This window comes from Balaenoptera acutorostrata, chromosome 1 (genome assembly GCF_949987535.1).
Source record: "Balaenoptera acutorostrata chromosome 1, mBalAcu1.1, whole genome shotgun sequence".
Classification (NCBI taxonomy): domain Eukaryota; kingdom Metazoa; phylum Chordata; class Mammalia; order Artiodactyla; family Balaenopteridae; genus Balaenoptera; species Balaenoptera acutorostrata.
The window spans coordinates 62,663,021-62,677,904 of NC_080064.1; the positions used below are offsets into that span (position 1 = coordinate 62,663,021).

Sequence of the window (14,884 nt, forward strand, 5' to 3'; positions counted from 1 at the left end):
TTCTAAAGGATGTGTTATGGCAAGGCTCTAATGGAGCCATTCTCCTAATCTGAAGAGCTGGTCTTGTTTTCAAACTGCGCATTCCCCCAACCCTCGCTTCATTTTATGGAACAAGGCAACGTGGTATCCTACTTCTAACTGCTTCTTCAGCACTTGTTGGGTCTTGAAGTAGCATCTCATTTAGCTCCGAATGATTTATTATGCATACTAAGAGTAACTTCCAAGTAGTTTCCTATAGCTAACCATTATTTCCTGCCTTGTAATCAAACCTCAAGCCCCTCTCCCCACCAACTGTTTCACTACAAAAGTTAGCTATGCCCCTCCACAAAAAGAGGACTACTTCTTTCATATGTACCCTGCATATACATCTGTCCCAGCTCCTGTGTAACTTTAGGGCACTCATTTACCTCATACCTCAGTGGGGCGATACCTCAGTATCGTCCCACTGGTTTGTAAGTTCCTTGAAGGAAAAAGCTAATTCTTATTTGTAGAACTTTGTTTTGTTTTCCTAACTCCTAGAACAATGCTCGGCCAAAGGCAAAAACTTAAAGAATATGCCTTGGTTGCATTAGACTTAATGTCCAAAGTCAGGTAACTGGTTTACCGGGAAAGAGTCCCAAATTGCTTTTCATTAGTTTTCCCACAAGGCACAGATGCAGCTGTAAAGATCAAGGCCCGGAATATTGCTGGACAGCTCATAGCTCCCAGGGTAAATATACAACCACAGTTCTACAGCCTCTCTTTAAGTTATTTTTCTTAAAGTTGCAGTCTGTGTGGATAATAAAAGACTGCCGTTACCACTCATGCCACTGTGTATTTGTAGTTCTAATATTCATTAAAGATGCAACTGAAATGTTAATGATGATTGCACCCAGAGAGCTAATAAAGAGAAGCCCAAGGCTCACATAAATGCCAGCATTTAATAATTATGCATACTTTTAGCTTTTCTCTCTAATTTATCTTACTTTTTGATAATTAGTTTAGTAAATCTGAGATCCCAATATATGTGTAATTAATTTTACAATGTTTTTCAATTTGCTTTTTATACTCAGGAATTATATATAGATATATATTTTTCCAGAAGGTAAAGAGGTAATTATCATTATATAAAACGGTTACCTATATAGATGGTAGAGCTTAAAACATACTTCTTAAGAGCACTTACAAGTAGGAAACACTTGACATTACAGGAAAAAATCTGTATCAGTCAGGATCCAGTGAGGAAAACAGGAACCAATCTAAGTATTTCAAATAAAGGGGGTTTAATACAGGGAACTGTTTACACAGGTAATGAAGGGCTAAGACGACAAAGTATATGAAGATGAGGCAATTCAGAGATTTGTAACAAGAAGCCACTAATACTCCTACAGGCAGGTATCATTACCAGATACCAGAGGTGGGGACTGTTCATCAGGAGCTAGATCTACAGCAGGGGACTGCCTGGTGTGAGCCGTGCCAGTGGGAGGATGGGCTGTCCAAGGGAAGCTGGAGCCAAGGAGGAGAAAGGCCTGGGGCAATGAGATAGCGGAAATAACCTGACTGCTCCCTTCAGTCCCAACTCTCGCCGGTGTCTCTCACTGGGTGAATGCTGCTAGAAAACACAGAAGCCTGAACCGTGGGGTTCAGCCAACCCCATGACACAAAACACAGCAAAAGAGGTGCAAAGAATGGCTCTGAGATCAAATAGGCAAAATGACTGCCACCATATCTTTTCCTTCATATTAGGTAATAGTTTTTTTTTCCTTAATGTAGAATATTTTTCCAATTACTGTAGCTCAAAACCCTGACATTGGTATAAATTTATTATATCTTTTCACATGGATTTTCTCCACAGGAAGGAAGAGTAATTAATTTTACCAGTATTTTACAGATCAACTTCATTGTCTAATTCTTAAATAAAAATCACTTGAAATCAATGAGAACAATCTCAATTACATCCCAATTCAAAGGAAAAAAGAGGAAAGAATCTATCTGTACATTATTAGCTCACTGAAAAAAGAAGGTAAAATCTTTTGAATACCTACTCTGAATCAGACACTTCGAGAAATTTCTTATATATCTTTTTTTTTTTTTTTAATTTTCACAGTCATCCAGAATGTTGGGTATTATTTTTCACTTCTCAGCGAATGAAATTGAGTCTTAAAGAGATGGTGTCACTTAGAACCAACTTCATATATTTTATAAATATAAGAGCTGGATATCACCTGAGGTCAATCCAACGCCTATGCCACACTAGACTACTTAGGAGAATATTGGTTTTAACTAGTTTCGAAGGGAGATATAACCCAAATAATTACTGAATAAGAAAAAAATTCAGAAGAATTTTGTCTGGTTATTGGCTGGCTTGTATTCTTAAAGGGCTTCACTCATTCATTCTATCATTTATTAAATATTTATTTTAGCCCCAATTACATGACTGCCCCTATTGTATTCACTAAGGGTAGGGCTTTCAGAGATAAGATCCGTACTTTCATGGAACTTGTTACAACCTGCCACACAGTGGAGAATTAAAGCTTGTGTCTATCTTTTCTACTAGTCCAGTGGTTCTCAACCTGGGGTGATTTTTACCCCAGCAGATGTTTGTTAATATCTAGAGATACTTTGGAGTGTCACAACCAGAGAATGCTACTAGTGTCTTAGGTGCTGAGGCCAGTGTAGTAAGTCTATTCGGGCTGCCATCGGAAAATATCATAAACTGGTTGGCTTACAAAGAGCAAATATTCATTTCTCACAGTTCTGTAGGCTGGGAAGTCCAAAATCATGACACCGGCAGATTTGGTGTCTAGTGAGAGCTCACTTCTTAGATGGCTGTCTCTTCACTGTAACCTCACATGGTAGAAAGGGGGAGGGATCTCTTTGGGATCTCTCTTATATGAACACTAATTCCATTCTTGAGGGCTCCATCCTTGTGACCTAAGCACCTCCCCAAGGCCCCATGTCCTAATATCATAACTTTGGGCATTAGGTTTCAATATATGAATTTGGGGGGGGGGTCACAAATATTCAGTATATAGTAGCCGGGGATGCTCTTAAATATTTCACAATATACAGAAAATTTCTTTCCCTCCACCTCATACGCATACACACACACACACACACTCATATGATCCAAAATGTCAATAGTGCCAAGGTTGGGAAACCCTGTTCTAGATAGGTATGAAAGTATTTTTATTTTTGAGAGAGAGAGAGAGAGAGAGAGTGTGTGTGTGTGTGTGTGTGTGTATTACTTTCCTATTTGCTGCCATAACAAATTACCACAAAGAGTGGCTTAAAACAACACAAATTTATCTTATAATTGTATAGGTTAGATGTCCGAAATAAGTGTCTCTTAGTGAAAACTGAGGTGTTGGCAGAGCTGTGTTTTCTTCTGGAGTCTCTAGGGGATAATCCACTTCCTTACCTTTTGCAGCTTCTAGAGGGTCCCCATATTCCCTTGATCATGATCCCTTTCCTCTATCTTTAAAGCCAGCAGTGGTGGCTTGAGTACTTCTCACATTCCATCACTGTGATCCACTTCCACAGTCATGTCTCCCTTTGATTCTCTTCTTCTGCCTCACTCTTTCAATTTTAAGCACTTTCGTGATTTATTTGGACCCATCTGGATAATCCAAAATAATGTCCTTATTTTAAGGTCAGCTGATTTACAATCTTATTGCCCCTTGAGACAGGGTCATCTTTGGGGACCATTATTTTGCTTACCACAAGGAAGAATACGTGTGCAATTTTTAGCAAAGTTATTTGTACATAGTAGGTATTGAATTAAAGTGGGGTATTGAATTAAAGTGGGACTGCACAAGCATTTTTTAAAAATTAAACTGAGTTAATCCTAGATGTCTTTTAAAAACAGACTACCTTTTACAAGGTAGGGTCCTAAGCAGATGAAAACAATATACATGTGTTAACTTTGCACTGACAAATAGCTCTGAAATCTCTCCTTCCTCAAGTCTTCAACATACCGTTTTAAAACACATCCTCACACCCACTTGATCAAATCAATATCTGAAAGAATAAGTGAAATACCTGAGAGGAAAATCTAATTGTGTTATTCTTGGCCCTTTTAAAGTGTTAGCCCCTTACCTGGGTTTGGCATTAGGAACCCTTGCCTATAATCTTTGTAGTAACTCTGTCCCATATAAAGTGTATTTTTATTCTCAAAATAACATTGCTAGGAGAAAATATATTTTTTTTGTAAAATGCTGGTATCCCATTTATTATTTTTTCACTACAATATGCAATCACTATTCTGCATTTGTGAAAACATGGGGATTAGCAGAGGATAAGGGTGCTATGACCTGGAATAAAAATAAGCAACCTAAGTCATGAATGCCTAACTAATCCTTTTAATTTAAAATTTTTCCTGTTATGTCAGCATTCTTGGTGTTATGCCCTAAAGATAGCATCAATACATTAAGTCATAGCTTAAGCAAAGTGATTGGCGTGAAGCCAGGGAGAAAGAAGTACATACACATGTACAACCAATAAGTCTCTATTGAGTCCCTAATATTTGTCAGGCACTGTCTTGGATATTTGGGAGTCAAAAGGGATTAAGACCCAGTCCTCACCCTCAAGGAGTAAACTGAGGTTCTAATGAGAGTCCATGGATAAATTTAGGGGGTCCATGAGCATTCTGCTCACATAAAGAAGTCTGTAAAATGTAGAGGGTATGTATACTTTCTGTAGACCAGGTCTGCAGGTTTCATCAGATTTTCAAATAGGTTAATGAACACAAAATGTTTAAGAACCATTGGTCTAGATTCAAACCTACTAATGTGGGTTAGTAAGCTCTGACAGCTTAGTGCAGGTGCACGATCCACCTTTCCTGTGTCTCTCTACTGCTCTTACTAGATCACTAAAGGAATGCTGAAGGAATGGGAGGGAAGTGGCATGGGGCAGAGAGGTATCTGGACATAGAGTGACGCTGATTCTGCAAACTGAACTTTGTCACCAGTCTTAATTGTGCCCATTTTCCTCTTGTCACTAAACATAATTAATTCTTATTGTTCTGCTACAAATCATAAGATAAACAATATCATTAGCAGATTCAAATTTTCTCCTCTGCTAAATTTTATCTTTATCCTACATAAAGGTTACAAGGGGTATGTCATTCAGGATTTAGTTAATGCAAACGGTAAAATCCTAATTGTCTTGGTAGTAATTGTACACATAATTTGGAGAAGAAAACAGTAAAATTATTTCATGGATCAAATCCTATTGTAATGACTTCCTAGGAGAAGACAAATTATTTCACCAGACTTTGATTTTCTTTGCAGGGTTTCTCAAAATACGTGGACCAGCTAAAGCTTGGTAATCTTTTATTTGTAAAGAGATTTTCATACTGATGGTGTACATTGCACTGGGATTTGACAGGTATTACATACACAGTTGTTTTCTTTGTTTTTTTTTAGGAAAAAATAGAGATACTCTAAGATAGGCAACAAATATAACTGTTCTAAAATACAACACACAAATCCAAAACAGAATTACCAAGAAAATAAAAATATGATCAGTCTGAGCCTTGAGATACTTATCAAACTATGTGTTTCAAGAACCAGAATGAATACACATCAATCATTGAAGGGACTTTTAAAGGGCAGCAAATCTTGCTTAAAGGGTTAACTATTTTAAAATACTTTCAAATTGCATTTTTAACTCTATGTTACCCAAACCAGAAATACTGATTTACTCAGTCTCAAAATGAGCAATAAATATTGTTCCTCTTCTTATACATCCCATTCTCAGGTATCCTTTTACTTAATACTTGCTAACATGATTCAAAACTTAAACCTTTATGAGAAGGACAAAGGAAAGCAGAATTGCTCCTCAGCAACACTGACCACAAACTATACAACTTTTTGAGATTTCCTTGTCCCTCTTCTGCCACCCCTCAAAAACTGATCCAAGTCATGTGTAGAACAGATGTACTGAAGTAGAACCTTCCTTGCTGGCACAATTCACTAGTAAAAAAGATGCTTATTTAAATTTTAACACTGTTCCTCTTGTTGTTACCAATTCACAAAGTTCAGCAGTAGTTTTCACGAAATTCCTTCTAGGAAAAACAGGTGGTTCAGATGGAATTCAACAGTATGCAATATCTATAAATATTTTTTTTTGCACTTTCCCATCTCTCTCTCATTCACAAAGGACAGCATATTGAAAGTTTATAAGAAAATATCACCAACTTATTAATCCCCTCTGTGTACAGTAGGCAGTATTTTGGATTTTGCACAGTTTTGATCTATAATACTGTTCTAAATACATCTCTTGTATTAAACAATATATATATATAACTTCAAGTTTTGGTTAGGAATATATGATCACTACACTTAACAGAGAAAATCTTTTTCAAAGAAAAATACTATTTAATGAAATCTACCTTCTCTTTCTGCTAATGCTTTTATCTCAGTTGCAGAAAAGTAATGGCCAATAATCTTTTCTAAAGACTATAAAAGAAAAAAAAGAATATTTAGAAGAGAAGAAAATGTTCATTCTGTAAGAAGTACCAATATTCAAAAGAGAAGTTCACTAAAAATTAGTTCAATTAACTTTATCTCTTATGAACCCTAATAGCTACACCAATAACCTAATCAATGTCAATACACGCACAAATAAAAGTGAGGTAATGCTTTCCTAGAAGCTGGCCTGATATGCAGTGCCATGTAACTATAGCATTTCTAGTCAGACTGGAATGTGTGAAATGAAAAATGAAATAGTCCACCTGAAAAATACATTAATTTTAAAAGTTTAGACATTATTTTACTGCCTAAAAAGGCCTAGCTCATATTAAGTTCAGATGAGTGGACCTGAGTTTTTCTGTGAAGGTATGTTTGAGTGAATAATTTTGCTGAAGTCTAGATCACAAATGACACCTGAAGGATTTATTTTTTCCAAATTTCACAAATTAGGCATAATTTTTCTAAACTGTTTAGATACCAAACCATTATCTTTCTGGACATCAATACTATTACCTCATGTATATTAACAGATTAAATGTTTCCATTGGATAAACTATCTGGGGAATACAATGACAGTCCTAGTAACTAATGAGGGATATGCTCCAAAAAGCTTATAAATTATTTTCTTCCTAAATTACAAATGTACAAGTCTGTATATTTCAGACCAACATAAATAGAAAAATGGGGGGGGGGGTTAGGTAAGGTTCCACTGTTACTAGTACATCACTGTGGGGAGAATCTGCAAGAACAAATACAACCTTATTTATATCATTTCTCCTACTTAATCGGTCTTTGAACCAGTGATTGGTATATTCAGGTACTGATTAGTCTGCACAGACTCAGTGAATGTTGCCACCCACAGGATCTTTTCCATAATGTGAATTGGGGTAAGCAAAAAATGATTTATGGTAGAATAGGTAGGAATTCCCTGAAGAGGGAAAGACAAAGAGTATGTACACCCCTACCCATGTAACTTTGATCTCAATTATTTGATATCCACTTGTTACCTAATTTTAGAGAGTAAAGGATTAATATTTTCTTATAAGCAGATAATATATTTAATCATCACATATAAGGTGATCTTAGATATTTATCTCTGTTATCAAGTTAAGGAAATAGAGATATGGATCCTGTACAAAAACTAAGTTCATTTTTGGTGATTTTTTTCCCCTAAAATCAACAACAACAAAAGTGAGCTCATAAATTCAGAGAACAGATTGGTGGCTGGGGGAGAAGAAAGGTAAAATAGGTGAAGGGGATTAAAAAGTATAAAATTCCAGCTTAAAGTAAATAAGTCATGGGGATATAATGTACCGCACGGTGACTGCTGGAGGAGGTCATGGAAAGGACATGACAACAGGTTGACCCTTGGGCTGGACTCAGGCAATCTGAGGCTCCTCTCCCCCTCCCCCCGTCCTGTATGTTCTGCCCACCCTTTCCATTCTAGGAGACGTTTCAAGGATGCAGCCTTGAGAGAGCAATGTGTTGTCAGGACCATCTGAACTGAAGACATGACTGAACCCTGTTAAGGCCTCTATATAAACTTTTAAGATTCTGGCGGGTCGGTTTGGAGGTCTACTCATCTTGTGATCACTCAAGACAAGCCTCATATATAAGCTTCCTTGTTTCTTAAAGCTGCCACCTACCAATCTGAAATGGTCTGCCTCTTTCGTAGGTCTTTCCTCGCCCTCTGTGTACGGTGACACAGTCTGGGATTTCACCAGAGGAACTCCCAAGGTTGCAAATCAACAGTGATTACAGTTAATAATACTGGATTGTATATTTGAAAGTTGCTAAGAGAGTAGATCTTAAAGTTCTTCTCACAAGGAAAAAGAAAATTTGTAACTATGTATGGCGACCAATGCTAACTAGGCTTATTGCGGTGATCATTTACAATATATACAAATATGAAATCATTATGTTGCATTCCTGAAACTAATATAATGTTATATGTCAATTATATGTCAATTAAAATAATAATTTTTAATGTAATATGTTTTACAACTATTGATAATATACTATAAAGTTACATCCCTTAAAGCTAAAGGTTCTTTGGCTGGGATAATGAAACATAATTATGTTAAGGAACCATTCATATTTTGGGTGGTTTATTATTTGTTTCCCAACTAAGAATATTAAGAATATATGCTTTGGGTCTTTATCACTTCTTTGTGTTTTAAAGTAGGTCCAAAATTGGGGTTCCTATATATAATCTTAATCTCTCCCACAGGTATAAATAGAGATTGAATAAAACAGAGTGAAGGCAGTCTGAGGGCTTTGTCCTAAACTGCTATTGCATTCAGACATTGCCTATTTTGACATCTATGGGCTCTGTTAAACTTTTCTTAGTGCTAATATTTTTCTTTGGTTTCCGTTTGTAGCTTTTTGAAAAGTTTGAAGTATTTACTGTTGCAGAACAATGACTTGAGTTTTCTAATGGATGTGGTATTTTAACATACTTTTTTGACCATTATAGCTTTTTTCCCCTTTGGGTCTTTGAGGAAGGCGGGCCCATGTCCTGTGATGCTGCCTTATTGCCAGCCCACTCAACTTGGAGCAGAAGTGAGGTGTCTTTCTCTGCCAGTGTGTTCCTTGTGTGGGCTTTAATATTCATAAAAAGGATGTTAGAATTTGATTAAGATATGCTGGTCTTTAAAGAATATGGCTCTAAACTTGTGGCCACATAGAATAATTGCTCTCCGGATACTCATTGGTAAGTATAATTTTGAACTGTCTTTACCTGAATTCCTATTCAAAGACCCACTGAGAGAAATAATATTTGTGAAGGTTTGACTCAGGAAGGATAGGCTCTAAAATTTACTCATAGATTAAGCAATAATCAAAAAGCAATCTCACTGTTATTGAATTAGCATCTTGTTAAATTTATTTTTAGATTAAAACAATTTTTTTATACTTCCCTGCACTTCAGGTTATGTTGAGAGGTGTTATGAAGAACAATCTTATGAATGAGTTCTGTGCATGCCATACAGTTACTGTAGAAATATTCCTTACAGCTCACAATGATATTCTGAGATGACTCACGGTCAAATTATTTCCCTGAGTAACTAGAGCACTAAGGACCAGAGCACTAAGAAGTAGAAGTTTTAACCTTCAGGGCCATGGAATGAATAACTGATCTTGTTTCTCTTTCTGTGTTGTGTGCTAGAAATCTTAGAACTAAAAATTTTACCAAGCTCTAAAAATATATAGAAATCATGGCAAAAATTTTTATAATCTATTACATCTGACTGCATCCTATTCTTCTTACCTTATCTTTTGCTTCTGATTTCTCCTAATTGCCTTGGTGTACTAAATACTTTGGTATAAGCCACTTTAAATTCCCAACCAATGTAAAACAGAATGTTAATAATGAATGGTATTTGAATGTGTTGTCTTTCCACTTTACAAAGATTTTCTCTAAACAATGACTAAGCCAGAGGCAAGGATCTAACATGGTCATAGTTAGGGATCTTCGACTTGAAAGGAGATGGAATATAAAATTAGGATATTTATTAGGGAATAGTCTTGTGATAAATCGCTGGAGAAGGAAAAAGAAGAAGGTAGGATTGAACAGAGCAAGAAGTTGAGCTGTAGTGGATGCTGTTCAATAGCTTCAGCTGCTCTCAAGCCAAAATAGCCCATCAGAGTTATCCTACTCGGGCTGGAAGGGAGAGGCTTTTATACTCCCGGCGTTAATCAGTCATCAGACGTTGTTGCTCTAGACAGAACTAGGCTTTGCCTCTCTACAGCTGAGGCTAACTTTGAAAGGGCTGACCACTATATGCTGTCTGCTGATGGCACTCCCAGCAGCTAGGAAAACAAGCCCATCCTTGAAAAGGGAAGCATAGCATCCCGTCTATCACAAATATTTTAGGTAAGTAAAATACTCTGAGGAAATTAGAACACACTCAGCAAGTTAAACACCCTTGAGAAATTATTTTGCTCATAGGCTTATGTGCTAGTCATACCTCCTTCTATCCTGTCTAGAGAAAACCTAGAGTATGTCTCCCTGGAAGGGCACGAGTTGAATGATAAACGTTCCATCTATTGTGTGCGTGTGAATGTGTGTGTGTGTGTGTGTGTGTGTGTGTGTGTGTGTGTGTATCTTAAAACAATATACATTTGTTATTTTAGTTTCTGTCCTGGCACACCTTAACTGCTCATAGCCTCACAAGGCTGCAGTCAAGGTGTTGGCTGGGGCTGTTGTATGTATATTCAGTTATTATGCAATATTTTGGGGTGTCTATTTCGTGCTGTATACAACTTAGACTCTAGACATGGACTTAAAGTAGAAACCATTGTGTTATATATTTGAATGGAAAGCATTTACATTTTATGTTTCGTTTCAAAACAGTATTGTAATAGGGATCTCCCTTCATAACAAGTATTCAAGCTGCATACATTTTTATACTCATGAACAAGAAAGATACTCTTAGTAAATGCTACACCACATGATTTGAAACACTGGACAATTAGGTAAGTTGGTTTCACAGCATTATATACAGGTAATGAAAAATTTATTTTCTTACTAAATCTATCAGCCAGTTTCCACCCCCTTGAAGCAAAACTCCAATTCACCACATTCTTCAAATTTGTGAGTACATCCATTGTTCAGCTCAGTTGGTGAAAGAAAAACATGGAGATAAATAAAGCGTACTTGCAGAATAAATACTAGAAGGTGCTACTGTGTAAAAATTAGTTTGCATGGTTCTCAATACAAGTGTTATACAAGTGTTATGAAATATTTTTTTTTCATTTTTTAACTTAAAAACCTTTTTCCCTTTCAAATCAAAAGCAAACAGTCACAGTGGATTTTTTTTTTCCCAGTCATTTGTCTTTTTGCTTTTGACTAGAACAGACCTTAAAATTTTCTGATCTGAGTCCTCTTCCTTCAAATGAGAAAACTAAAGTTTAGAGAGGCTTGAGAATTACCCATTTTGTGAGGGAAAATTCAGGATTGGAATCCAAGTTTTCCAACTCCTACTCCAGTGTCTTTTCTCCCCCATTATTGCATTTATTGATATTAATAGCTCTGAGAAATCAGTAACATAAACAAATTTCCCATGCGCAAAGTCTGTGTGGGCAAGATATCCTTTTGATCACCCCCTTTCTAAAATGACTTTTTAAAAATAGCTCCCTTGAGTACATAGTTTCAACAATTAAAGATGAGCTTTGTTTTTACCAGCCAATGTGTGTTTGACATTAGTGATTAATAAATAGCTTCCTCTCACTTGCTAAATTTCTTTATCTTGTTGAATCAAGGCTTGACAAATTATTAGGCAATGAACATATACTTCAAAACTATCCAACTACTCCTGAATATCAGACAACCTAACAAATGTAGAGACTGAAGAAATGTGCACATCAGTTTATTTTTGTTCACTGAGAGGAAATGTAGCTTAAGTAGGGTTTGACTTTTTAAGACATTTATTTAGTTCTTGAATTGACTGACAAGCCTATTAATTTGTTCCCTGAATTTTATTAATGTAATTGGAAAACTGCCCACATGTCAATCAAGTTCTATTAAGTAATTATGTTCATAAATACTGTAAAATTATTAGCTTTTAATTTGACCCAACCACACACATCAAAACAGTAACACAAATTATATTTTTCTAGAGGAACAAAATATTATACTGATAAAAAATTCAATAAGTGCATTTGTAAAATGTACTTCCTAAAATGGTGTCCAAAAGTTTATACTGGCCAGCAAAAAAGAGTGCCAAAGTAAGGCATGTAACAGTTTTAAAACTGTGTACAGTATTAAACAACCTATGTAATATAAAGTTATGAAGAAATTCTATGGAAATTAACATTTTCATTAGCAGGGCATATATATATATATGCATATATATATGTATTTGGGGTCTGGTTAAAAAATATGGGCCTAACAGGGAATAAGAGAGAATGGAAAAAAGGAAAGAGGGATATTTTTAGTGTTCAGAAGTATATTGTTTAAACATATAAGAAGCAAAATGTCTTTATCTCAAGTGACTCAAATATATTACCATCAAAGTGCACTTTTCCTCATGAAATAAAATTTTTCTGTAGTGTTTGAACTAGAAACTCAAGTCAAAAGGCACTGAACTAAACAGGAGAACAGGATTAGGCTTGGATAACTGAAGAAATGTTTGTGTCTTGTAATCTCATGTCGTTTTTTGAAGCTGGATAAACTGCCCTCTGGAATCTCTGGATAATCTCTGAATGAAGATGGACTTTGATGAAAACTTTATTATTTTCTTATATGCTTTTAAATAAGGAACATCACCAAAGTCTTCAATGATTTGTAATAAGGAAAACCACTGAGGAAATTCACTGCCTTACTCTTCAATTTATACTTTCCTTCTTAAAGTTAATTGTTTAATAAGTTTAATCATTATCACAAAGTTAAAATATTTACTAATAATTGAAGCTTTGTTTGAATACAGTTTTACCTTTATGTGAGGAAATAAAGCTCAATTAATAAAGTTGTAGAATAACGATCTTTTCTGAATGTAAGCCATGTACCTAAATTAATATTTACTGTTGATTTTTGAAGGGTAAACTCAGAAATAATACAACTAAATTGCAAATTCAGCTTTCCTGATAGGAATAAAACATGCATTCGCTGGCACTACATTATCATATAATTTGTTATTAATTTTACTTAGAAATGCTGCAATGTCATTTTGAGTTCCACAGTATACTATCTCTATGCAACCAACACATGCTTTATCTATAAGCATGAGGATATAATGCAAAAGGGCAAAAATACACATTTTCTATTCTACTAGCATTATAATTATATTTTCCTTGAAAAGTATTTGTGTTGAGGATAAATATGCTCTTACATTTTAGTATGCAAGAAAAGTAAAATAATTGGATGATTCTGTTTATATTTGGAGATTGTAAGTTAGCTAGCATGATTTATGATCTACTGAAAGTAAATCAAAGTATAAAGCATTGTGAACCATATTTTTTCAATTATTCTATATTTAAATAAAGTAATTCTAGAAGGCTGCTTCTTTTCATTGTGACTTAAATCAAAGTAAATAGAAGCTGAATTGAGACAGAGTGTTGGAAAGCTTGAGGATTACTTTTAAAGAGTTATTATTCATATTTCAAAAAGTTCTAATATTTTAATGTAGCCATCATAGGCTATCAAAAATTTATTTTAATGTACCAATCATGGGTTCTCAAAGATTTATTGAAGGAGTGAGTCATAGGAAGATACAAAATGAATCATATACAAAATAATCATAATGTGATGTTAATGGATAATTTTTGATCTCAGTTAAGTGGGGATTTGTATGCCTATAAAAGCCATTATACTTAACAGAATCTAAGAACATAAATCCCTGAAGACAATGACAACATATCTTTCAACATTGTCAGCTACCTCTCGGTCATTTTGATATCTAAATATTGAACATTTCTAAGCATAGCAGACATGGAAATGCATACCTTGCACAGTTAGATGCACCTGCATTGTTCTCGGTGTATGTTGAGTCTGAACAGAACATGTGTATGGGCCATCGTCTGTCACATCTACATTCTGTATCTGGAGGCTGTAGTCCCTTTTATTCAATGTTGAAATTGAGACTCGAGGATCCACTGACCACTTATCACCTCCCGCAAAAATAATACTTGACCGGTTCAGCCAGGCACCCTTTGAAGCTCCATCTTCCAAATAACACCTACAAACAGACAGATCATTATTAATCAAAATGAAAATGAGAGACAATATTATCTTTGTTCTGAGTGTATTTCCATATGCTGAATTACGGCACTGCATCAAATGCAAACATCAGCCATAAACACAGGAGACATGAACACACTGATACATTTTTTATTCCCAAAGCAAATATGAAACAAAACCTTCCTACAGTTTGGTTTAGTTTTATTTTTTAAGTGTGTGTGTGTGTGTGTATGTGTATTTTAATTCAAAGCCAGTCAAAATCCTTTTTTATTCTGTCTGGATGACAAGTAAACTTAAATAAGGTTAAATTAGTTCAAATAACAATTTCAACATTAAAACACATTTCTTTCTTTGAAATTATAAGAAGTAGAATAGGTTCATGAGCTAGCCTCGTTTAACCCAATCCAATTCTGAATATAATGTACCAGATACATAAAGCACAGAATGGTACCATATACATGTTTATTTTTAAAATAAACATTTGCATTTGTAGAGCGGTAGACCTGTACACTGAAACTATGAACTGCATTTCACTGATAATATTGCTGTTGTAATTAAATGTAGCAAGGCTAATATAATACTTTTAGTAGCAAATTCTTGCTGTCTTTTCAATAAACCGACGAATAGTTTTTCCAGAAAGCATTCATTTATCCAACAAAAACACGTATGGAGCATCTACTATTCATGGATTCAAAGGGTATTGCCTTTGCTCTCCAAAACTTTTAGTCTACTAAGGAGGACAATCTAATTAAGC

At 35.2% G+C, this 14,884-nt stretch overlaps 1 protein-coding gene across 1 annotated transcript in view; it reads right to left on the reverse strand.

Moving 5' to 3' along the window:
* The window catches only part of NEGR1 (neuronal growth regulator 1), a 914,829-nt gene that overhangs the window by 519,602 nt on the left and 380,343 nt on the right, over positions 1 to 14,884 (reverse strand). Inside the window, exon 2 of the mRNA XM_007182922.3 lies at positions 13,896 to 14,128. Coding sequence (XP_007182984.1) covers positions 13,896 to 14,128 — 233 coding nt within the window. The remainder of the gene's footprint in view (positions 1 to 13,895; positions 14,129 to 14,884) is intronic.